This window comes from Xenopus tropicalis, chromosome 3 (assembly GCF_000004195.4).
Source record: "Xenopus tropicalis strain Nigerian chromosome 3, UCB_Xtro_10.0, whole genome shotgun sequence".
Lineage (NCBI taxonomy): Eukaryota > Metazoa > Chordata > Amphibia > Anura > Pipidae > Xenopus > Xenopus tropicalis.
In genome coordinates this window covers 79,098,221-79,124,784 of record NC_030679.2, presented here as the reverse complement: position 1 = coordinate 79,124,784, position 26,564 = coordinate 79,098,221, and the positions used below count along the sequence as shown (strand labels likewise).

The following is a 26,564-nucleotide window of genomic DNA, read 5'->3' as shown; positions in this document are numbered from 1 at the left end:
TTTCCAAAAAATGCACTAGAGCTGCTGTATATACCATTTAAAATGGTACTCAATTAAACAGCTCATCTTTAAAAATATAAAAACAAAATACAAACAATTGTTCACTTTTTATTTTTTACAATATTGTTAGTTTTTTAATATCACATATTTAAAACCAAAATGTGCGACCCCAAAACTTCAGGTTTTTTGTAATGCACATGGAGATTGTTTCATGCCTTGGATATTGCATTTCAATTCCGTTATTGTCCTTTTTTTCCTCAATGACTTTTTCATTTCATAAGAATTGACTTTTGGTGAGTAACTTTTCTTGTAAAATTAAGTCCAGTTTACAAGTATTTTATGGTACAGAAGTGATTTTTCACAATGGGAAATATATTCAGTTTTCATATCAAAATGCATTTTACAGACACAGTACATCGGTTACACCTTTTTATTTCTATGAGTTAAAACATACAGAGGAATCCTTGCAGTTTCTGGATGTGATTGAATCCATACCAAATTAGGGCTAGCTGTATGATTTACCACGTAGAATGATTACTCCTGTGTTTTTCTTGGTTTCTGGGCTGTCCTTCTGACTTGATATGCATGTTTACCTAAAACATAAAATTATCTTTGAGTCAAATCTGATCTTTAATATAGTTAGTCCTGTGGAACATAATTATACCTACATATTAACCCTGACTAGGACTAGTACTACTAGAACTAAACAAATTCTGACCTGCTGTTTTGTTGACCAGATGTTTCTGTTAACAGTTGTTTTAATTCTAAAGAGTTATTTCAGTGGTGAATTAGTCTTATATTAAGCAAAGCAGCCATTTCATTGTTCCCCTGAAAAAAATTTTTGGTAAATATTCATAAGTCAATCTTGAGCCATCAGAATTCTGCCCTATATGCTAGTACCTGTTAAAAAAAGACAGAAAACCACAATGGCATTGGTAGTGGCCACTTCTCACCACTTGACAGCCTTTCTGAAGCTCTCTGGGGCCAGGATCATGGCAGGGCAAGACAACTTGGTGCTGATCATAGCCAAAGACCGGGAGAATGGCTGTCAAGCTGCTGTCCTGGTTACCAAATTGTGCAAATTGTGTATCATATATAGGCAGGGCTGCCACCAAAAATCTTAGGGCCCCGTTTTCTGTGGCCCCAATGAACACAAGCACATAGTACCAAAATATTTGGCCATGCCCCTTGTATGCGCTACCCAAAAGACCAGCTAAAAGTTTTTAGGAAGGCTATGCTAGGAGAAAAGGTTTAACTTGGAAATTGTCTCCTTCCCATAATTAAGGGGGCAATAATATAACTGTGGTGTCCAATCACTAGGCATTCCATGCAGGAAATATAATTCTGTAAACAGATTACATTATAAACAGTTGATGTTACTCTGTAAGAAGAAGCTCATTAAAATAGTTTCATTAATTAATGTGCTAATAAGTCAATCAATTCATTAGGAGGGCAATGGATTATACATTAAGGTCACACTGCTCTGAGTTATCATTGCTTGATGCATAAGTTACATAAGTTTCAATGTAAGTCATGTAAGCTTTGCATGAGTTCATAAATTATGTAAGTGTTAAAAAAAAGTTTCTACACTACAAGTTATGTGATTTACATAACTTTTAATACTTAGCTGGGCCCTCCCTCTGACAGGCCTGGGAGTGATTTTGCTGCCCCCCCCCCCTGCCCGATGGTGGCCCATTGTATAGATGACTTTCGTCGCATTTAAAGGAAAACTATACCCCCTATCCTAAATAGAAAATTGCCAATTTAAGAACTAATGGCCGCCCCCTGAGTCACAGTGCACACAAACAGGCCAAGGCACACATTTGCTTAAGATAGCAGCTGCCATTTTAAGTAGCTTCCTGTTTGCAGTCTAGCCGTTATAGCTTAGATCACACAATCCTAAGGGAGGGGTGAGGGAGTTCTTAGTATTCTTAAGGGAGGTTGGAGCAGGAGAGGGGAGAGAGGAGAGAACTGCACAGACTCTGGCCATGGGAATAAAGGATTTTAATGAGAGAGGAAGTCAGATACCTGAACAGCATGTTTACAAAAAAGGAGACAAGAAATCATGTGTTTCTTTTGATAGAGGGCTCAGTGCAGCTTTTCTGTGGGTGCTTATGGTTGTATTTACATAGACCTTTCTGATAAACAATTTGTGGTTTCACTTATAATACATAGAGTGCACCATATAGGAGAAACTACAGCAAGGGAAAACCTAGTGCTTTTTTACAACAAATGATTTACGCTAAAAATGGCAACAATTTCACTGGATATATAATAAATTAGTCCTGTGGAGACAGACACATAAAAGATACCATTGTACTAGAAATCTTACCTTTGTTTTTTGGAGCCTCTCACACACAAGGTAATAGAGCAGGCAAGAAAAACTACTGATCCAACGCAAAGCAGTACTATCCGCAATATTTCTACCACCTTCATAGGGGTAGTTACCTTGGATTTAAACATGTTTGCAGAATCATCCCCAATAAGTGCAGTCTAAAAATATAAAAATTGTGTAAATTTTAACAAAACTAATTTCTGATTCTGAAATACAAGCTACTGATATTGATCTGGTTTACTTGCTCTTGGTAAAAAGACATCCCACATTTCTTGAAATTATCTACTGTACTGACCCACTACCTGCTGGCCACTGTGAAACACCGGAAACCAAAACAATTGTATACTGACAAAAAACACATACGTAAATCTTGAAAAAAAAAAAAACATATATTGAACAACTGAATTTTTCTCAGAAAACCTTAGTAAATGGGCCCCATTGTTTCAAATATCAGAGCCACCAGGGTAGAGAATAGAAAAAGACTGGCAAACACTACTTCTAATAGTAACTATATATATATATATATATATATATATATATATATATATATATATGAATAGTCAAAACCCATTGCAAATTTGTAATGAAGGTATATTGCAAAGTTGCTTAGAATTATGTTTTCTTGTGTTGACTTGTCCTTTCAGGTGGCAGCTTTTTCTATCGTTGAATTGGCTTGACATGAACAATTTTCTCTTTTAACAAACCTTCAGGTAATTTTACGACTAGAGATGTTGATGCTAGAAACTTACTATATGACATGAAAAGCTCTATGAATATCTGAAAAACATCAGTCAGATAAGAGGGAATCAGATAAAAAAAAGAAATAATAGCCTGGCTACAACGAACTAAGTTTTCTAAGTGACTTCAATATAAAGATTTTCTTCTTTGCACTAACAAAACTTTTTGTTTTAGTTTTCCCATAATATGGTATAAGTGTTCTGATATAATGCTATGAAATAATGACACTTTTGTAGTAATAAAACCTGTTGTACTATATTTGTTTGCTTAATATATGCATGAAAGAGTAAGAAAAAGAGAAAATGAAACAGATTTTGTAGAAAACCAAAAACATACTTTTATTTCTACAATGTACTCACCTCATTTAACCATGCAACGGGGAACACTAACTCTGACTGCAGTTTAGACATTACTCTGCAAGAGAAATCACTCGTAAGCAATAATTCCATTACTGATTATTTTTTTGATAGTTTCAGAAATGCATGCAGCAGCATGCAGCAACAGCAGGCCTCTTGGCCAACATACATCAAACAGGTCTGTTACTGCTCATATATATTTGCAATGTGGGAAAGAACTGCCATGGCTGAGATACATAGCCTTCCCTCAGCCTTTAAGAGAATGCTGACATTTAAGTTATATCACATATGATGTATCCAGAGCTTTTCAATCTACAAATTGCTGAATACATCATAATAGCATCCTGAACACAAACACATGCCAACCGCATTAATGCATTAAACCACTAATAGGGTAATGTTATTAAAGCTTCAGTGCAATTTGTAGCTGCAATATGATTTCTTCTTTTGCAGCATTTTGTAAAGTGGGGGACACTTTCATTTAAATAATTGCTTCTACCATATATATAAACCATTGGTGTCTTTGGTTAGCCCATGATCAATCAAAGGTCAGGCACTGCTCTTGCATGGTGATCCCCTCTCATGATATCACAAACACCATTGTCCACTACAGGCAGCATAAATATGATAACAAGAGATCTTAGGATCACAAAAGCAGTGAGCTTGAAGCTCAAGACTGTAATTTTGCAATGTTCTGTGGTGAGAGTGATGTTTATTATGTGCATCAACATTATCATCTGACCTACTTAAAACTTATGGTTGTCCCCTGAATTAAAGCTTACTATACAAAGGTCAGCATATTTGTCACGGTCAATAAATAGTGAATCTTCGGACAATCACTTGACCCAGTTCACACTAGACTGACCCAATAGAAGTTTTGTGTTTCAGTAAAAATTTGGAAAGCCTTTTTATATCCATACAAGAAAGACTGCATCTATGACCCAAAAACTGCACAATAAATATCTGGCAGAACCCTGAACATTGATCTGGTTTCATACAAGATCCAATAAACCAAGTCAGCAGTCACTATCAGCTTGTATACTGCCAGATTAACTTGTAGAGCATTTTATTTTCAGCCTAAATTATTATGTTACTATAAATAATTAACTAGATACTTACTCTATTTTGTCTGTAGGTTGAATCATTACATTGACCTGTAGCCTTTTAGCAAAATGCATTGTAAATCCAGTTATCTGAAATAAGCAAGTATTGATTTACATTTCTGTGTGCCATTTACTATAGAAGAATAGAAAAGGTAGAAAATATCCACAACAATGAAAAACACAGAAAATTATTTTAAAGGACAAGGAAAGGTCAAGAAACATATTGTCTCAAATGAAAAGCCTCAATACAAAAAGTTATACAGCACTGCTAAATTACCTATTATTGCATCCATTTTTGTGCAGCAGAAGCTTGTTTTCCGAAAATAGAGCCAACTAATTCAACTGCAATTGCCCCATATATGGTGGCAGTTAGCTTCATATTTTGCTAATAAAGCACCTCTCAGAAATGACCAAATGATCAAAGAGACATAAACCCAAATAGAGAAGGAGAATGACAAAAGTGTCCAAGGTATTGTCTAAACTGAAGTCTGGAGGAGAACAGATGCTACTACTTCAGTTATACAGGTAGTGTAGGTGATAGCAAAAGGTAGACATGGCACGTACAACTGCCAATTACATTTACAAATATTAATAATATTAATAATAATAAAAAACATTTAATTTATGCATAATTAAATGTTTCTTAGAATTACCTTTTCTTTCATCATGCAAAATTTTATATTTGGGTTTAATGCCCCTTTAAGCATATGAATAAAACAGTGTACCAGAAACTGTAAACTGGAGTTTTAGCTTACTGGTTCAACATCTATGTAGGTCTCGTGTTCTTCTTTGTTGGGCTTTAGGCCACTCACAGAATCAAGGAGGTAGTCACTTGCATACAGAAAATGTGGAAGAGAAAGGAAAATCGGTTTTCCTAAAGCAAAGTGGACAAATGATAATAATGTAAATTAAGCGTTGAACAAATTTAAAGGACCAGTATCACCAAAAATTGAAAGGGGTTTTAATTCATTTTAACATAATGTACTGTTACCCTTCACTGGTACAAACTGCACATTTTCAGACAATCAAATATAGTTCTTACAGGTAAGGTACTGTGTAGAGAAGGAGCAGCTAACTGCAATAGGGACGCAGGTTTACACTGGGAATCCTTTTTCACAGCACAATTCCTATCATGTTTTTAAGAGTTTTTTTTTTTCAATTCTTATTTTAATGCTGTTCCCTAGTATAAACAATCCCCCCTTCTCCCTCTATTGGCTTTGGGTTGATGCAGCAGATGCAGTGTTATTCACAGAGGTCCACTAATTATGACACAATGTTGTGCCAAATGCCTGTGCTTCATTTTGTCTTCTCCAAAATCTAATATATTCATGTACTTATAGGGGATAGCAGCATTGGACTTTAGCAAAACAGCAGGAAGAAAATGAAAGAGTAACCTGTGTAAGCCAGGAGATTTTCAAGTGGGCCTACTCTTTAATGGGCTCCTGAGGAAGCGTGCAGTTCAGCACGCAAAATGCGATGAGTTTTTTGCCTTGTTTACTTTTCCAAATTATGAGTAGTCTGCACTCTGCAGCTTTTATTCTTAATAAACGTTATTACACTATCCCTTGTTCTCTTTTTCTGTTACATCCTATTGAGGATCCTGGCTTCACCTTCAATCAAAGTTCAACCTTATTTATTAAGGTCCTTATCCATTGATATCTGGTGAGCATATATATCGTTAGCACAAGTGGGTGTGTAAACACATCACACCATTGTCAGTTTTGACTTTACAATCTGCACTATATGTGTTTTATTTTTGTGTTTTCCATGAGCTTCCATTTTTGCATCCGTACACATTTTTGAGAGCCAATCAAAGGGATTGTTTAAGAGGGAGCTGCATATATGCGGATATTTGAACAGCACCGAAGATCACACAAGACATAAGACAAGACATCCTACCGAGAGCCCTGAGAATCGGTATATTTTTATATACCACCTCTTTAATGGGCACCGTAGTTTACAAATGTAATGGGATCCAGTGGAATCTAAGAGAATGAATATGCATATTATACAAACACTCTAAGATTTCAGTGCATCTTACCCCCTTGACAGGACCTGAGATCCAGAACACCGGCGGCAGTACAGTTTCTTGAAAGCTGAAAATCTTTGCAAAAACAGTGGTTATCTGGATTTTTTGTAGGTGATGCCATCGCATCTTCTGTTACCACAAACCGATACAGCTTTATTCCTTTCACCATATACTCTTTCTCAAATATTCCATAAATAGATCTGTTGCAAAATAAAACTTGTTATTAAAAATTATAGAATCATCAAATTGTCAAATGTCCTACACCCCTACTAAGGGCTCTGCAGCTCTGGGTCACTCATTACCCTTAGCTTGGGATAAGGCCCTAATGTAATTCTATCTGGAGGCTGTAGAAGTCTACAAGCACTTTTTAAGGCAGAAATTCCTGCTTAGAGGACGGGAGTAACTATGCTGCATAGTATATTGGTATGTCTCTGTATGGGCTATAACAAAAACCAGTTCCATTTATAGACCCTAATATCCAAGTAATTTACCTATCAGAAAGAGTAAAAAAATAGATGGAGAGCTGAGTACATTATTTGTGCATTTGTACAGCTCTTTGGGACTTATTTTATAAAACATATTCACCAGATTCATTTGATAACTGGTCTCCAAGGTTTCACTTTGTCACCTCTATCACCTGAAATAACATTAGTTGCTTTTCACAGGGCACCTTTTATACCCGATTCTATTTTGTGAATGAAATGATGTTTAAGTAGAAGTGATCTATATATATACATCAGTGTCTTCATCTACACAAGATATAAGTAGTATAATTCTACAGTGCTAACCCAATAGGCACTTACCTACATATTTCAGAAGAAAAAAAGTAGAGTCTTTTATCTTTTTTAACAGAAGGAGGAAATGAAGCAGCATCTGAAAAATCCAGTATTTACATATGAGGAACTCTAATGTGCTTAATAAGTGAATCATCATAAATGATAAACGGTGTGTCAGAGTTCCATTATCACAATACTGTACTTTGTCTAGATTTTATGCTGAAAATGCATTAAACAAATGAACACTATAAAACATTTGTGTGTATGATGTGTTTGTACCTACCTGTACCATTAATCATGTCACAGAAATCATCATTCCAGTATGGGAGTGCTCTAAAAAAAGAGAACTTTAATTAGGTTCTAAAGGGATAATGGTAGAAAATCTGTGTAACCATTTTGTTTTATATTTTGTGAAATAACCACGGATAAATGCAATAAATGGCAAATATATTGCTCAAAGAAATTTAGGTTCTGGAAACTGCTAAAATGGACTTATCCAATCAGTTTGACCCAAGAGGCTTGACGAAGGGAGAATCCTTGCTTTATTATTATTTATTTTTATTTATTATTTATTATTATTTAGATAGTTTTTTTTGGCATTGACTTTAGGATTCGCTTTATATAAGGATTGTGATTTTATTTCACTCTGCTGATAGGAAGCAAATAGATGAAGAAATACCATATTTTGTAATATTTTAAGTTGAAAAGGCCCTCTACCAAATAGTTAGTGAGGTGAATCCTCTAACCTGTTTACCAGATTGGTACAAATTTGGACAAATTTGCATACTGAAAAATAGGTAATTTATGAAAAAGTGGAGTGTACTAGGAGCAATTTTGGGTAAAATTTTTACACTTAATACTGCATTTGTATAATTGACACACCTCTAGGGTTCCCCAGCGTCAAGAGAATGTGTGCATTTTTCATCAGAAGGAGCAGAATGGAAGTATTAGCAACTGTGAAAGAGCAGGGGCATGTTCACACAAGCACCTAAATTAATTGTTTCAATATGCACTTTCCATTGTGTCCATTTTAGAGCTCCCACACTTGTGTGCATTCATAAATGAACCCTTAATTTTCTATTTTTATGTTTACATATAAAGCTCAACCTTTCTTATAAACAGCCAGAGGCATGACTAAAGAGGAAGCAGACCCAGTAGTCCCCAGGGGGGCCCAGGAGTGTAGAGAGCCCATTGAAACCCTAATTAATTAGAAATTTTAATAAATCTTGGTGGATTAGGTCAACTTAACAATATTTTGGGGCCCTAAATTGAAATTGCTCTGCGGCCCAGTAACATCTAGTTATACCACTGCAAGCCACATGTGTTAAGTGAGTAATAGGAGGCATTCTTCATATATAGCGCTAACATCTTATATTTTGTAACAAGCCAAATTATTTATGTGCTTCTAGTAAAGAGATTTTTGACACTGCAATTTTATTGTAACTGGATACTCCTTATGTTTCTCCAAAAACACAATTCTATAGCGCTTTGGTAGAAATATTTCCAACATGGCCCATGCATTATGTTTGGATCTACTCTTTTTTGGGAACATTTAATGCAATGCTTTCACAGTGTTATAGTTTTATTAACTCTACCAACTATTATCCTTTTGATACTTAGGTAGGAGTACATAATATAAAAGATACAACAATCAACACAAATATTAATATACCTAAATGTACACACAGCACCGTCTGACTTAAAGCCAAACAAAAATTGCATTCTACAAAAATGTTTTGGTATAGAAATAGACCAGGTAAGTTAAAGTCTTGATTGTAAAATAAATTAAAAAAGCAAAGCAACCTCTAGCAATGAGTTATTTGTTTCATCGATGAAGCTGACTTTGTAAATGAAGAAATATAAGAAAAGAATTTAAATTACTTACTTTGCTTCCTTATATCTATCAATGATGGCAACTTTACTTATGTCTCCTTTTCCATTATAAACATGATAAATACCATCGGCCGTTCCATTATTCTGGAAAAGAAATGAAAAGGGAATTTACATCAGCAGATAGTACAAGGATTAAGTTACAGAATTCAAGTAGAAATTACACTCAATTATAAGTATGACTCAGCACTGGAAAGATGAAACCAGTAAAAAAACTTGGAAAAGCGCTTGTTTCTTACGTAATATTAACCTAGATAACTTTGAATAATAAATGGATTGCAAGATATAAGAGCAAAGTTCTTAATTTCTGTATGATAACATCTGCTATCATAGGTTTATCAGATTGAATAGAGGTTCACTGCAATTGTGCCCTAATGCGGAAGAATCTGCTTATCTTGATAGAACTACCTTCTGTCAAGATAAGCAGATTCTTCCGCATTAGGGCACAATTGCAGCAAACCTCTATTCAATCTGATAAACTTGTGAAAACCTTCTCATCATTTATATATCAAATACAACACTGAAATCAGCTCCATTCTTTTTAATTATATTTTCACATGAAGGGCACAATTTCACAATCACCCTCTCATAATACAGAATAATCCTTGCTACATTGAAAAGCATACATACCAAGTTTGACTTGAAAAGACATATGCTATATGTTATCTACCCTAATGATCATGGAAACAAGCTCAATTGTAGGAAAGAGGTTATATGAGTTTAGCTGCACATTTTTTTGCAACCTTGAAAATCTGTGAATCTCCCCTTTGCAGTTGCTCACTGCATGCTGTCAGTGTGCGTTAAAGAAGATGAAGTCACTTGCAATTATACCTATATACACACTAAAGTGTATAACACCCAGTCACTAAAACTGTATTCATACCGGATAGAATAGTCCAGTGGTTTTATCAATGCTATCAATTGGAATTTTTTCTAAAAATGGATCTCTATAGCCCCATAACAGCTCTTTTACACTTCTGACTTGGAACAAGGATGAATTTGAACTTTTAATAATGGCATTTAAAAGTCCTTGAAGAGCCGGGAACATAGCAGGCGCTGCCTAAAACAAAAACAAAAAGCAACAGTTGTTAGAGTTGTCTAAAATATTTTACACAAAAAAAGTTGTAAAATAAAGAGTGTAATGTATTTATACAGGCCTTTGTGTGCATAAATGTCAGTCATTACTGGTGGGAAAAATCTATTACAAATAATTACAGACATTTACAGACTGAATTATCTTAAAGATAAATTAATCATATTTGTAAAATTTCCCATTTTTAGTAACTTTTTAAAGATCACTTTTAATAAGAGCAAAACATTGCTCTTTTACTCCCACTGAAAATTACATGCTCTTGTTATGTATGTATGTATTTATTAAGCTATAAAAATATAATAATTTAATACTATAATATAAAATATAAATATAAAACATAGTTACAGTCACATTTAAATGATCAGACAAGGAGATGGAGGAGACAAAGGCTACTCCCAGACAGCCTGCAGAGTTGATAAACATGCCATCAATAGAGATAGTAAAGGATAGTAAAATGGGGAATAGGATAAGGCTTAGGTGGAAAGATTATTAGTTACGTTTCTATTAGGTTCAGTTTGATTAATTCATCCAGTTGGAGATTGTTAGAATGCGGTTAGAGATATCAGCCGTTAATAAAGGAGTTGATATATATAGAGAGAGATATATATATGAGTGAATGAAGCTTGAGGCCTGCCTACATTAAGTGGAACTGGAGATGAGTTTTGTTAGCAAAAGAGACAGTGAAGGAGCAGTTAGTTAGGCAAGAAGAGAGTCAGTATGCAGCCTGATTACGGATACCAAGCATGACTAGGGAGGAGTCACCCCTATCAACTGGAATAATATAATTATATAACCATCAGGTAACCAAAACTATAGCTGATTTTGGCCATGCCCACCCTTCTGATCATGCCTGGCACTCCCCATTACTACCCAACTCCATGCCTAACTCCACCCTTGTTGGGAGTATAATTACAGGTGACTCCTTTATGTGGGATGGCTGGTCTTGGTGGGGGTCATTTATAAACACTGGGCAAATTTGCACCTGGGGAGTAATTTATAGCAACTAATCAGTCATTACATTTTTCCAACCAGCTGCAGATATAATAGATGATGATAGATAGATAGATAGATAGATAGATAGATAGATAGATAGATAGATAGATAGATAGATAGATAGATAGAGGTGTAGCTGCCTGTTTCTTTGTGCAAAATAATTGTAGTGAATGGAGGGTTCTCTGCCTGAAACAGTCATTTGCCAAATCTGTGGCTAAAATGTTATCTATTTTAGTGTGAGCACATTCCTATTGTCTCCATATTGGCAAAGAAAGCCACACATTGTAGAAAAAATAATTCTAGTACAGTGTAGGCCAGAGGGCCAATGTGTGATTAGCTAAAAGTTTTTGAACTATGACTTCCAGTATCTGTTGTGAGCTGAGGGTTATCAAGGGCTGCTGGAGTTGACATCCAACAACATCTGTATTTTAAGGGGGACAGTTTGCCCATTGGTGAGTGTTGTACCACAAATAGATATGCATTAGGCAAAACAAATATTAGAACACAGTAGAAAACAGTAACCGCTATAGAAGATGGCTGCCTAAAAACACTCAGCCTGCTCAGATAGTAAAATTATCTACAGGATTTGGTTATAGGGAATGGAATTACTTACTGCAACAGCAAGGTTCAGAACAGTGTATGTGTCCTCTTCTGGACCATATGACCCCTCTCTTTGAAAAATGGCTCCATTTGGCTGCCAATATGAGACAGTATTGTTCTCAAGTTGTGTGATGTTCTCTTTAGGAAGATAACGGACACTTTGGATTATGAGAAAAAAAGCGTTAAATGAGATAAAAAGTTAAAACTAAAATAATATGCAGTAGGTCATATGGTGCTCTGGTGTTTTGTCTTCCATGTGATTTCTAACTCAGTTGGCAGGTGAAAAAACATGTATTTATTTGGCATTTACAAGTCACTTTATAGTGCCGACTACAGAATTTTGAGTGACAATTGCCTGACTTCCAAGGGTACTTGAGTTTAAGTGATTGCTTTTGAATAATTAAGGGAGCTTTTGTCAACCACTCACTGACCTGAAAATCACCCAGTCAATTACCATTGCCCATATAAAAATACATTATTATCCCTTTCCACAATATGTAGTAAAAGAAACAGAGTTTGCCCGGTACAGTAATCCACTGCAACCAATAAGATATTTGATCAGGTGATCAACAAATATTACTTACTGACTGGTGACTAGAGCAGTTACAAATGTTCCACTTTATATTAAATAACCCCACCTACTGTTGTTCAGCAGAAAGGCAAATTTGCATGTTATCTCCAACAGCCGCCTGCTTACCGGAAGACTAAAATCTTGTATTAATTTTGTGTTGAAATATTCGTTCTTTATTAGTGCTGTGCTATGATGGGTAATTTTTTTTACAGAAAATGCATGGTGACATTATTATTTGTTTTTTACATTTTTTCAAAAGATTTACATAATAGTTTGATATTCTGGGCCACATAATGGTGACATTATTTGAAACATTTACTGTATCATAGCAATTCTTATTATACAGTATATCAGTAGGCACATTTTAGATATTAATGGGCCCAAAAGCTGCTGCCTGGCCAGCAAAAATGCTAAGGTGAAGGTACATTTTTTCAGTAAATCAACACTGTCCTCAGTCTGGCATACGGCATATAAAAGTTAAATGTGACATTTATGATAGCAGTAATGAAACATAAACATCACTTTTTAAAGATAATACCAATGCTGGGTTTAAAAAATACTGGAAATAACTCAAAAATGTACATATCTTACACCCATAGTTTTCTTTAATACAAAATATGCTTTCAAATTTCAAGTTTGTTTTATTACAAAAAGTGTTGGAAAAAAACATTGACGCAAAACAAATCTCAAACTGTACATGATTTCTCATTCTCTACAGTGTGGAAGAAATAATTGTCATCGGCAGGGCCACAATCAGGAGGAAACTGAGGAAACGAGTCAAAGGCCCCATGCTACTGAGGGGCTTTGACACATGTGAAGGTCCAAGTTATGGGCTGCAAAGGGGCAGAGGTTGTGTGGGAAAGTTTGGGGACAAATCAGGGGTATTCATTTTAATTACACACTGAAATTAATAGAAGGGGGCTCTATGGGTTATGATGGTGGCCCTGGTCAGCTCTTATAGGAAAAGCCCGAAATGCACAACTGTTTTGGTTAGCGAAAAATTACAGTATCTGTGGCAAAAAGAGTTGATAAATTTTACTAATTTTTTAAAGAAATCTTCCCCTAAGTGTGGCATGACATTAAATCAATATTTCAAATATGTTACATTGGAGTTCCATGTCCATTAAAGCATTTATATCAAGGCAAGTGACATCTGCTATGCCTATATTTAAAATGTAATTATTTCCTGATTTATCTCTGCAAAAATCTATTTTAAAAATGTGAGTTTTTTTCTTCCAACTTACATATTTCCTGCTCTAAGAAACTGTTTGAGACATTCCAAACAGAAACATATAAACATGAAATATTCATAGAGATTGCTATTTTAAATATAACAGTATATCTAGCACCACCGTAACAGACTGTGATTATAGAGGGTGGAAAATATATCCCCCTCAGTTGCCTTTTTCTGCTATAAAATCTTAAGGATAGTGTATACGCATAACTGCCACATTTTCCGGAAAGATAATTGGCCTCCGATGTACATTATCTATCCTCCCTGCTAATATCATTGAAAGCAAGAATCATTTTTTCCAGCATGAATACATTTTTCCAGCTGGGCCAGTAAAATGCTAAGTGACAACTATATATTTATCACAGCTGCTTAACTGGAGGCCCAACGGCCAGATGTCATCCTTCAATGGATTTTTATGAGACAGTGATGTCTTTGTATAACATTGTCAGTTCTGAGCTAAGTGCATATTAAATATCAGTTAACCCTGCTACCATATGGAAAAAGGCAGTGCTAAGATATGATACTTTTAGAGAAATCAACTTTGTTAAGCTTTAGATGTCACGATAAATTGCGTTTACTGCATATTGTTATTTTAAAAAATGAAGCTTTGAATATTATGGGTATAAAGTTCAATGATGTATTATTCCTGCAACATATTAAGCTATCTCAAGTGCTATTTGTTCTTTTAAAATAAAACCAGAAAATGCAATATTAATAAATTAAAAAAGTCTGGAGACTGGATTAATTAGAATGCAAAAGTCAAGTTTCTGTAATTCCTGCCATTTAACTTAGGCTAGTTATCTTGTCTGCTTATCAACAGAAAGAAAGGTTACTGCGTCATGAAAGTGCAATGGCAGGTCACCAAGCAAATTGCAGAACATCAGCCAGAATCCAATTGCAGAGCCAGTGTCCATAAAAATCATATCTCTCCCATTCTGTGTATATATATATAGAGAGAGAGAGAGAGAGAGAGATAACATTCAGTGCTGCAGAAGTTGTCAGTGTATGGCCCAGTTTGTATATTGCACACTGAACCACTGTGATTGGCTGCCAGAAACACGCCTCTGTAGCAGCCACTGAGATATAGGGATGTCCTGCAGTTACTTACACTGATGGGAGACACATTTAATAACATGCATTTACCTTACCTTTACTCATAATAACACTTCTGAACACACTTTATAACACAATTGCAAACACACTTGCACATACATATCTCACAAACCTAACAAAACCATCCTAACACTCTCATGTAATCATGCACAGTATGTTAGATGTATTACAGGAAATCCACTTTTAAATAAACAATATATTATATGGTCTCATTTTTAGTATTTTTGCATTTTTTTCATTATTCGAATTCTGTTCTGCCTCTTTCCAGCCTACAAATAAAAATGTTGTGCTCACAATTCAATTTGAATTGACTACTGTGCAGAGAATGTCAGAAATATCATTTCTTAGCCTGCTAGGGTAAGTAAGCCTTTGCAATCACACAGCAGCTCAAATTTTAAGCCTGTCACATGCAAATATAAATATGTTTCATGTTTCTGGAATTCCAGGACACTTTCTTTTAATAATACATTTTAAGGGCTTTTTTATATTTTGTCTAAGATCACTATTGTGCCTGTCCCATATTAAAGGAACAGTAACACTAAAAAATTAAAGAGCTTTAAAGTAATAAAAATATAATGCACTGTTGCCCTGCACTGGTAAAACTGGTGTGTTTGCTACAGTAACACTACTATCATTTATATAATAAGCTGCTGTGTAGCCACGGGGGCAGCCATTCAAGCTGGAAAAAAGGAGAAAAGGCACAGGTTACATAGCAGATAACAGATAAGCTCTGTAGAATACAATAGTGTTTTATCTGTTATCTGCTATGTGCCTGTGCCTTTTCTCCTTTGAATGGTTGCCTCCATGGCTACATAGCAGCTTATTTATATAAATTATAGTAGACTTTCTGAAGTAAACACACAACTTTTACCAGTGCAGGGCAGCAGCACATTATATTTTAGTTACTTTTATACACTTTCATTTTTTGGTGTTACTGTTCCTTTAAATGAATTGCTCTAAGACAAAACTTTCAGTAACTTGTCTTGGCACAAAAGATGAGGAACTAATATTAGTAATATTGTGACCTTCTCCAAAGTCAGTTGCCTTAAGATGCGTATGTAATTATCATGCATTGCATTTATTAAAGATATGGTAAACAGCTAAAAACATAACACAAATAATAAACTGGTTCAATATTCATGGTTACTAAGCAACAACATTCATTTACTTACCGATAGGTATATGGTCCTTTTTGCTGAAGTATTGGTTTTCCTCCATTTATTATCTCATCAGGATTTGTGACATGATATATCCAAAAATGCCGGTAGACAGGACTTCCTGCCTCTATCCAGTTTTCATAGGCAATGGTCCCTTCTTCAATTACTGCTTCCTGTAAAAAGTAGTACACAATGGCTTTCAGCAAAATCCCCTGCATTATGATGTATATGTGAGTGCAAAAAGAGGAGTCTTAGATTGGATATGATGACTGTACATATATATATATATACAAGATGAATAGGAAAAGTGCTAATAAACTATTTTTCACCTAGTTTGTGCAGGAGACAAGAGAATGAAAATGGAGTAAAAAGGAATTAAGATTTTAGTATAAGACAATCATGTTGTAAAATTCACGATAATGAAAATATGATAATAAATTATCATGGTAGGAAAAAATGGGTTGCATATTTTTTAGCAAATAAAGGTATATGTAGTTTCATTACACAGCAATATATAAATATTCATCTATAATGTTATTTAATCACTTTTCTTGTTTAGGTTAAAAAGGCTTTTAAAAGAGTTCGACCGTAGTTAAGAATGGGTTTCACTATCTCAACCTCAACTTCTCATTTCCAGCTTGCGCCAGGCCCACCAAATGTGCATTGATATTTTCCTTACCTGAATGAAGGGGATCTATAGATTTCAGACTAATCTGTACGTCACTTGTCAATTGGACATACAGTATCTCAACATTACTTTATCAGGACAACATGACAGGGTTCATATACTAAAGCAGTGCACAGTGAAAAAAATAATCACAGTTATATACCCACAATGGATAATTTTAAAAACTGGCATATCTTTAGTAAGAATCCTCAAGCAAGCAAGCTCTAAAGCCTATTTTGATATAATAGAACTTGTAGCATAGGGATTTCAAGAGTGGGCAGTAACAAAGCAATACTTTTGGATAGACCTTTCTGCAAATTTCTGTGCTAACTGGAATGTCCAAGGCTACTGTTTCCGCTGATTTTTAATGTAATGGTTATGGAAGCTAGCACAGTTGGTTACAGTAGGTTTCTGGGTGGGTTTCCTTTGAATACTACTTTTCTCCCACACTCCATATGCACATTGAAGCAGGTTATTTGGCTCCCGATACAGCTGACCATGGTGTGGGTGATACATGAATGTGACAGGAACTGTAAACTCCCCCGGGGGCAGAGACTCATGTCAATGATGCACAATCTTTTTTAAGGAGCTCTGAAAAATGTGTTGGTGCTATATAAATAAAGGATAGCAATAATTCCTCAGAAGAGCAACCATTGTTGCTACCATTTTACAAATGTACAGTTAAGATGCCCCTACACTTACCAGTGATATTGTATAAAACCATATGTGCATATTACCTCAATCGTAACTAATATCCATAGTACATGGTTATCAGTTGGGATCAGGGGCCACCATACACAATTTGGGATCAGGCAGGTTTTAAAATGCCATCTGCCCATGCACTTTGTTGACCAGTTAATACATTAAGGGGAATATTTATCACAGTGTGTAAGCCAACATTACTGGTGATAGCAACCAATTAGCAATTAGAATTGAAAAGTCACCTACAAGTTAGAAAACAAAAGCAAATATTTGTCTGGTTGCTATGGACAACATCACAATAATAAATAGCCCCCTAACCCTCATATGTGGTAAAAAGCAATACGTTTGCCATGGCTCAGTCACCAATAAGATGTTTGCTTTTAAACAGGTGACCAGTAAGTGTTACTTGTTAATTGGTTGGTATAGGTTACTGCACCAAAGTAAAATCACTGCGGATGTCTGGAAAAGGAGACTATAGCATCTTAGTGCTGAGACGAAAGAATCCTGGGCCAGTGCATTATATAAAGAAGAAACCTCCAGCCTGGGGGTGTTGGTACCCCACAGTAAATTAACCTGTGTTAATGTCTGTATAGTTTAAATATGTAGTGGTCTTTTAACCAAGATGTTGACACCCAATATTGGTTAAAGAAGTTATCAATCATCTATGTAATACTGGTATGTTTTATCCTGAAAACTCCCATTTACAGGAGAGCAAATAATTGTACTTATTAAAATAATTTCCTATTTCTCTATAATAATAAAACAGTACATTGTACTTGATAGTAACTAAGCTGCATGAATCCATATTGGTGGTAAAACAACCCCACTGGGTTTATGTAATGTTTAAATGATTTTAGTAGTCTCAAGATTGGGTGATCTAAATTAGGATAAAAGCCCAGGAACCAAGCATTTATGATTTAACTACAGAATAGCTAAAAGTCTTATTAAAACATTTACGGTGTGGATGTGGTTAGAATGCAATATATATGTTATTTTAAGACAAATAAACACAAGGAAAATATAAAAAAATAGGAAAGGCAAAAATATAATACTAAATGAAATAAAGTATATAATCTAGAGCTACAGTACCGTACTAATTTCCTTATTGATAATCATATCTCCCACAGGAAAAAGGATTCCACCTAGAATAGCCAGTAGTCCTCCAATAACAGATCCAACAATTAACCAGCATTTTGTGCTGCAACACATTGTACAGTAGCTTCTGTTTCACTGCACCGTGAGTAGTGTGAGAGAGAGGGCTAAGCCTCTAGTTGCTCTTACAATGATCGTATGCTGTTCTTGGGAAGGCTAATTAAGTCTCCTAAATATACGGATGAAAGGAAAAGAATATTACATTTATCTCAAGTCAAAGTACACAATACAGCACAAGAATGATAAGATAAAAGGTGAAGTATACTCTGGTATTAGAGGCATGGCCTTATGATTGTGGCATTTTACAAGCATGTTTACAAATACTGTATATACTGTATATATATTTATATATATATATATCTTTAAGAAAGTGTCTGGGGAAACCATGTACTTAGATTGTAGCATTTCACTTTATGTGATAGCTAATATTGAGGAGTATATCAAAAGAATGTTCATTTCCTTTTTGAAACTAATGGCATACCACTACTGCTTCTACTATATATAAGTAATTTTGATTAAAACAATGTTCACAATTGGCAGTGTTGTACTGCTGTATTATCAACACTTTTACAGTGAAAAACAATTTAACAGAGATTGTTGGTACTCTTTTCTGTTGGCTGCAGTTATATATACAGGACCAAAGAGGAGCACTACCCTTAACCGTAAGGCCAACTGTAAAGAGGTAAAGAGAACTATAAAGAGAAAAAGTACAGTACTCACGGAGACTTGTCAAACAAAGAAGTGTTTTATTTACAAAAATGTCAATGTTTCCAGCACTCAATGTTTCTCAGTGACAAACCATATATATATATATATATATATATATATATATATATATATATATATATATATATATATATATATATATATATATATATATATATATATATATATATATATATATATATATATATATACATACAGTATGTGTGTGTGTGTGTGTGTGTGTGTGTGCTTATGTATATTTGTATAATCACCCAGTTAAAACAAACCATAACATTTGAATTATTGTAAGAAAAGCTAACAGCTAAAATGATTGTGTGGTGTCAAGTTCCTCAAGTTACTCACCTCCTGCCCTAGGCAGGTGCTCCCCTTCATCAAAAAATGCACTAGCCCTGCTAGTTTTGCTGAGCACCACATCACTGTATTTCTGGGCCTTCCAGGAGTCCCTTGGTGCTAATTTGAGCAGGGCACATTAATAGTACTGAAACTGCCTTAAAAAATTCTCTGATGTGCATGTGCTTGCTCAAGCCCAGCAGGTATGACTGGTAGATGGGAAAAAGATGTCTGCATGGCACTAAGGAAACAGTATCCTGACTGGATACTACATTGGCGTAGAGGAGCAACAGCCCAGGGGTGAGGCAAACAAATAGAATTGCTTGGGGTGCTTAACAACATGGAACACCACAGTGATTTTAGACTTGCAAGTGATCTATAGACTTGCATCCAAAAACATGCTAATGTCATTTTAAAGCCGAACACAGGAAGTGACACCATGCCCGCTATTAAAATTGCATCCACAACCTGCGCCTAAGTAACGAAGGAATGTTTGTGCAATTACGTTGATTTTGTTGTATCAGCTGCATTGGTGTTAGATGCAATGCTGTGCTTTGCCATAAAGGTGTTGGAGTAAGAGGCAAAAAAGCATTGTGGTTAACATTGTGCACTGCACTAGCAGATCTAAATGAGCCTATATTAATCCTGTAAAATGGTTTCAGACAGGCAGGCCCGGATTTGTGGAGAGGCCACAAAGGCCCGGGCCTAGGGCGGCAGAAACCTGGGGGCGGCATGCCACCCAGCCGCACAATAATCTCAAAATTTCTGCTCCCATACGGAGCAATGGGGACTTCTCCCCACTGCTCCGTATGCACTTTGGCCCACGGCGCATGCGCGCTTGCTTGCCCCCGCTGTTTGCGCATGCGCGCACCACCCCCCGCGCCTGCGCACTACCGCTGGTCAGGCACGACGCACGCATGCGCACTGGGGGGGCGTGGGACCGGGGGCGGCCTGGGGGTGGTGAGTTTTGAAATATGGCCCTGCAGACAGGTGCACTGGATACCAGTAACTGGGAAGAAATATGAGGGTTTATGAAACAGTGTAAGGAATGTCAGTATGTCATAAAAGATGTAAACTGAATAAACCTTTGCAGAAATAAAAATGTGCATTTTGCAAATGATAATATCCCCTACACAGTAAGTGACTAGAATCAACGGGGTTTATCATGGACGTTGGTTTATTGCTGAAAAATCTACCACTACTTTTTATGTTTGCAAAAGTATTGCAAAAGTAAGTAGGAAAGTATAACTTGTTTGATTCTATTAATTGTTTGGCAAACAACAGAAGCCCTGACTTGCTTTATGGCAGGAATGTATGCTGTGAGAGGAAGAATGAACATTTGGCTAAAGGATAAATCTTGAATACATGATAATAGCCCTTATATATATATATATATATATCAATGTGACTGGACTGAAGTAAGTGTTGCAAATGAGTATAGATAGAACTCTGACAAACAGTTTAGATACTGCCCATCATGCTATTAAAAAAAGCAGAGACCAGAAGAGGAAAAGAAAGGACTATATTTGATAATATGACATTATGAGGAAGTGAAGAGTGCATTGGAAGGAGTGTTTTTTTATTTTTTTGGTGGATGAGTAAAGCATTTTAAAATATTTTGTAAACACCATTCTTATTTGTATTTTTCCTCTATTTTATTATTACTATTATTACTAACAGTAATCCAAATATGTTTTATATAATTAAGGGCTTTTTCCTAAGTGGACTAGACCTTTGTTTCCTGTGGGCTTTGGGAATGCAAGTAATACAGCGGGTACAGTGGTACTGGGACGGGACATGCTAAATTAGATTTACCTCTTCTCACTTCTGGATTTAGCCAGAAGATCAGGACCTTGGGAATGATGATTTAGCAAGTGATAGTTAGGCTTAGTAAGAGCAGTTCTCAGCCCCAGTGTAGGAGACACAGTGAGATTAGTATACTCCAGGCTTTTCTCACCTAAAGCAAGGACTTCACTGCAGAGGGACCCAGGTTCACTCTCTCTTGCATTTCCTGAGGGCACCCCAGCATCAGAAAGAGTTCGAATTGTGGGCTAGACTCGGGCCACCCCCTAACCCCCCCCAGCTAAGCACTACTTACCTCAAGCGACACTCCAACACAGTTTAGGGTCCTGTTCCATTCTGGCCACAATTGTTCCATACGCTCCAGCAGTGATTTCATTTGTAATTGGTCTATGAAAGGACCGCACTGCCTACAGCCCAGTGTGACTGAATAAAACAGTGAGGTGTCTGTCCCCCTTTTTCCCATTACTAAACTGCAGATATGGCTGGGGGGCAGCATTGAGAAAATGGATCCCTAAACTCCCCCAGTAATACAGGCACATTCTATGGATTCTTATAGGAACATTTTTATTTCTTATAATATTTTAATGGATTCCTTCCTATTTTGCCTCTTTGCATCTGTCAATTTTTATTCATTATCTTTCCATTAAGACCCTCTCCTATTCATATTCCAGTCTCTCATTCAAACTAGTGCCTGGTTGCTAGAGTTAATTTGACCCTACCAACCAGATAGCTGCTGCAGTTACAAACTGAAGAACTGCCAAATAGAAAGCTAAGTAATTAAAAAAATCCCCAAAAAATTAAAATAGAGCAATTGCAAATCATCTCAGAATATCACTCTACATCATACTTAAGGGACTAGATGAACTACAACTTTAAGGACCACTATCTCCAATCTACTGTTGCTCCATACTCATCTTTAATACCCTTTCTATATCACTCTAGCAAGGGGCCTCTTGGGTGCATGAGGGTCCCTCTCCAGGCAGTGATAAGTGGCAAATAAAGGAAAAGCAGTTATGTGTAAGTAGGAGTTACAGCACACTGGTAAAAACGGTGTTTCATTAAAAAGGCAAAAAATTAGACTTAAATTTTAAGGCAGGTGCCCTTAGATCAGGGGTCCCCAACCTTTCTTACTCATGAGCCACAGTCAAATGTAAAAAGACTTGGAGAGCAACACAAGCATCATAAAAGTTCATGGAGGTGCCAAATAAGGGCTAAGATTGGCTATCAGGTAGTTACTATGCACACTATCAGCTTACAGGAGGTTTTATATGGTAGTAAATTTTGTTTTTATTCAACCAAAACTTGTCACCAAGTCAGGAATTCAAAACTAACTACCTGGTTTGGGGCATTGAGAGCAGCTTCCAAGGGGTTGGTGAGCAACATGTTGCCCCTGAGCCACTGGTTGAGGATCACTGGTTTAGATATTCTTAAAGTTTAAGCAGTGTCCTAAAAAAATCTATTTACTTCACTGTACCACCCACCTTGCACAGGTTCTCCTCTCTTACTCATGTCCCAGACATCGATTTCTGAGTTTAAACGTAGGTTTCTGGTCAGATGCATTCTCAGAATCTCCAAACTCTAGAGGGACAAAGATGTTTCTAATGGAGACCTTGACCCTCTGAAATTACAAATAACATGGTACAATACAGGATACTATTCACATGGAAATGAAATAATATACAAATATAAAATAATATTTTGGAAACGAGAGACTATCCCTTAAGGTTAGGGCAGACTCAAAAAACAGTGCTGTATAATGGAAACAATAACAATTACCTGTTAGTAATGAATCTCACTTATTAAAATACATTACCAAAACATCTGCAAAGGGCTTAAACAATGTTATGTTTGCCAGTAAAAATCTTTATCTTCTGCACCTCTGCCACTTAGTATTTATAACTTAGTATTTCAGATCGGACTGGAAAAGCAGAAATTCAGTTAGTTGCAGTTCCCTTTGCTGCAGAGCTTGCGCATTGGTGTCATCTAGTGTTGGTATTCATTAATGCAATAAGAAAGTGCTACTTTGCAATAAGGATGGATGGTGTGTGTTTGTGTTCAGTTAAGCTGACCTTTTCATAGTTCTCTTAGTTTACCAGTTCAAGGTTTATGGTTCCCTTCAAATGACATGTAAACCCCACATTTTCCTACCATGTATATAAGTTGGACCCATCTCCCCCACCCAGACCACACCATTTGTGCATATATCCCCCCCATTTGCCAGTACCATCACATTTTCCTAAAACAAATAGCAGCTTTCAACCAGCACCCATTTTCCCTCTCACACATCTTCAGTGACATTTATATCTGCAAACAGCAAATGTGTGCTGTAAATGCAATAAAGAAAGCAGGCTTACACAGTTGAGTTGAGCTCAGGAGAGTTAGGAAAAAGAAACATGTTTCTCCAGCAGAGTACACAGCTAGAGCAGAGTACCATCTCCTCTTTGGCTGTTGGACTAGAGTATGTGTTGGGTTACCTGAATTGGTAAGAACTGTGCATGCTCAGTAAGCCAAGTGGAGTAAGGGAGTGGGTTAGAGGAGGAGAAGGACTCCCAAGTGATAAAGGGGATTCTGCAGCCTTACTATTAACCTTTGAACAACCATAGTGGCAGGTATTGATTTCTATTCAAATGGAAAATGCCAGTTTAGTGTCAGTTCTTCCCTACAAACCAATGAATGAATGAACATGAAGAGCTACCCAAATACTTAAGCAATGTATATACACATTATTGTACAGTGTTACAGAATAATAATAATTCCTCTCCATCAAATTTCTTTAGCAAATCATAGGAGAGCATCTGCCCCACATGGATTTTATTAGAAGTATCCGTGGCACATGCTCAGTGTGCTCTGGAATGTTCAGCATGCCTGGAATTCAGGCATATCATCAATCATTTACCTTGAGTAACTAGATGAAATCTTTAGGGCCATGCCACACAACTAACAACATGTAGCTGATAACTATAGCAAGATAAAAAGGAAACCACTGTTTCAAATTTAATGTCAGCTCTGCAAAGTAATTTTGATGAATATCAATATTGATTGAATCCACTGGAGAAAAAAAAATTAAGTACATTTCTATCATTGCCCATGGTATTCTATGGGATGGGATTGATTCGTTGCTTCTATGGGCTGAAACATCTTTCACCAGTTGTTAGTTTGGCTGAACTGAGATAATACCTGAAAACTACATCTAGTGCTGCCAAGATAAAGAATACCTTCCAACATCTACATTTTTTATACAAAAATAAATACAATATACTATTTGCAGAAAATACTCTGGGATCTCTTAGAATCCCATTTACATGGGTTTATCCTATAGCCTTAAGCTTACCCACTGGGTTTTTAAAGCAGAAGCCAGTATAATAGCTGATCAGATTCCCAACTACAGACCAGTTTTGCCTTAAGGAATTTGTTCCCAGAATCCCTTTTTACTTATTTGCATACGTATGAGGCGGTCTCCTCAACCCTTTTGACTTGTTCGTGAATCCCCACTCCTGGCTCTAGCTAAGCTGATCAAAAAACTCTGCACTACACTGATGAGCCACAAGAAGGCTGAAACTGGTCTGTAGTTGGGAATATGATCAGCTATTATCCTGGCTTCTGCTTTAAAAACCCAGTGGGTAAGCTTAAGCCTATAGGGTAAACCCCTAAGAGCCTTAAGGAATTTGTTCCCAGAATCCCTTTTGACTTTTAAACAAATGGAGGCTTAGTACCAGCTCTTTAGTTATGTCAGGAGGGGCAGAACTCACAGCATGTATGTTGCCCAATGCAGTCATGACCCAACACGGTGTGCAGTAAGTGAAAAAGAGAAAAGCGTGAACTTACAGATAGGTAGAAGGTCCCTTTTGCTGAAGTTCTGGTATGCCACTATTTATTATATTATTAGGGATTGTGACATGATATATCAAAAAAGATATGTACACATGGCTTCTTGGCATTATCCATTTATTAAAGGCAGGGGAATTTTTTTTTTTTTTTAAATTGAGCCCTATTAACAAACAGGTATTTTGGACCACTGTAAATGCATGGGATCTGGATCCCATACCTGTACATTACTTATTGGGAGCCAGCAAGAAATTCAAAATAATTCTCTAATCATGCAGTGTATAGGAAGGATTCTAACTCTTTCCTTGTGTTCCTTTGATCTTAGAGCCCTATATCCAAGTTTTATAGAAATGTTAACAAGCTACAGTATCTCCAATATACAATAGTCACCTCATGTAGCATTTGGAATTTAAAGGTAACAATATTTTACTCTTCTAACTTGGGCAAAAAAGTACTAATAATTTTTAAACATATTAACATGTAGGAGGGTCACTGATGAACATGCTGCTCTTGTGACACTTCTCTTCCACCTCGGGCATTATCATCTCAGATCAAGCCCAACCTACCTGCCTCTACAGCTTTACGCAGAGTGACATTGAACTCCCAGCAGGCATACTTATGCATCCTATTATGGGTTCCACTTTCTCAGTCAAGTGCAAGCTACCTTGACTATGTCATATAGTGACAGTAACTGAGGATCTTCACACTAACCTGATTGCTACCCCCCAATTTCCCCTAACATCAGCACAGGTCACTATCCCAATTGAACTCCTTCTTGGGGCCTAGACTGCCATCTCACTATCCTGACTAATTATTACTCCTTAGGTAAGCGCAACTTATTGTCCAATCACTTGCTAGTCCTATGCCCCTTAAACAGGTTAATAGCCTTGGCTGCAAATACTGATGTCACTGGTAAGTGCACTGATAAATATTCATTAAGTTCAAATTGTAAGTAACTTTATGCTACAGATAAGATAATTTTATGCACATACAACTGTTCTAAAAAAAATGGAATATAAGGCATTACCATTTACTTTTGATGCTTACTCATATGTTACCAAAGCTATAAACAAAATTCTGGAACATCTCTAAACTAAATTCTTCTTCTTAGGGTTCATGTGCTTGCCAGTGGCTCCTGGGACAATGGTTTTTGCAGTTTGTGCTCTGCATCTGGCACCAGATGTTTTTTAAAGATCTAAATTAGAAATGAATACAGTAATCTAAAATATATTAGAATTAGTCCAAATGAGCCTATATATTGCCCTAAGTTTATTTGTCTGCAGCATGTAAGAGGCCTGCTTTAGTGCTTTAGCGTTAGAGGGCTTATCTATGACTGTAATGCAGATGTGGACATACAACAATGGAGGCAAC

At 36.2% G+C, this 26,564-nt stretch overlaps 1 protein-coding gene across 2 annotated transcripts; it reads right to left on the bottom strand.

Annotated features, from left to right (window-relative positions):
- Positions 1 to 92: 92 nt before the first annotated feature.
- cd36 (CD36 molecule) lies at positions 93 to 23,626 on the bottom strand. Of its 2 annotated transcripts, XM_018091925.2 has the most exons (14): positions 22,850 to 23,626; positions 18,447 to 18,678; positions 16,004 to 16,161; positions 11,927 to 12,071; positions 10,111 to 10,287; positions 9,223 to 9,314; positions 7,621 to 7,670; positions 7,365 to 7,434; positions 6,574 to 6,761; positions 5,288 to 5,406; positions 4,549 to 4,622; positions 3,433 to 3,487; positions 2,333 to 2,493; positions 93 to 593 (listed from the first exon to the last, which is right to left on the bottom strand). In XM_018091925.2, the coding sequence occupies exons 2-14, from the start codon at positions 18,564 to 18,566 to the stop codon at positions 590 to 592; spliced, it is 1,413 nt and encodes a 470-aa protein (XP_017947414.1). In that variant the 5' UTR covers positions 18,567 to 18,678; positions 22,850 to 23,626; the 3' UTR covers positions 93 to 589.
- Between the last annotated feature and the right edge of the window lie 2,938 nt (positions 23,627 to 26,564).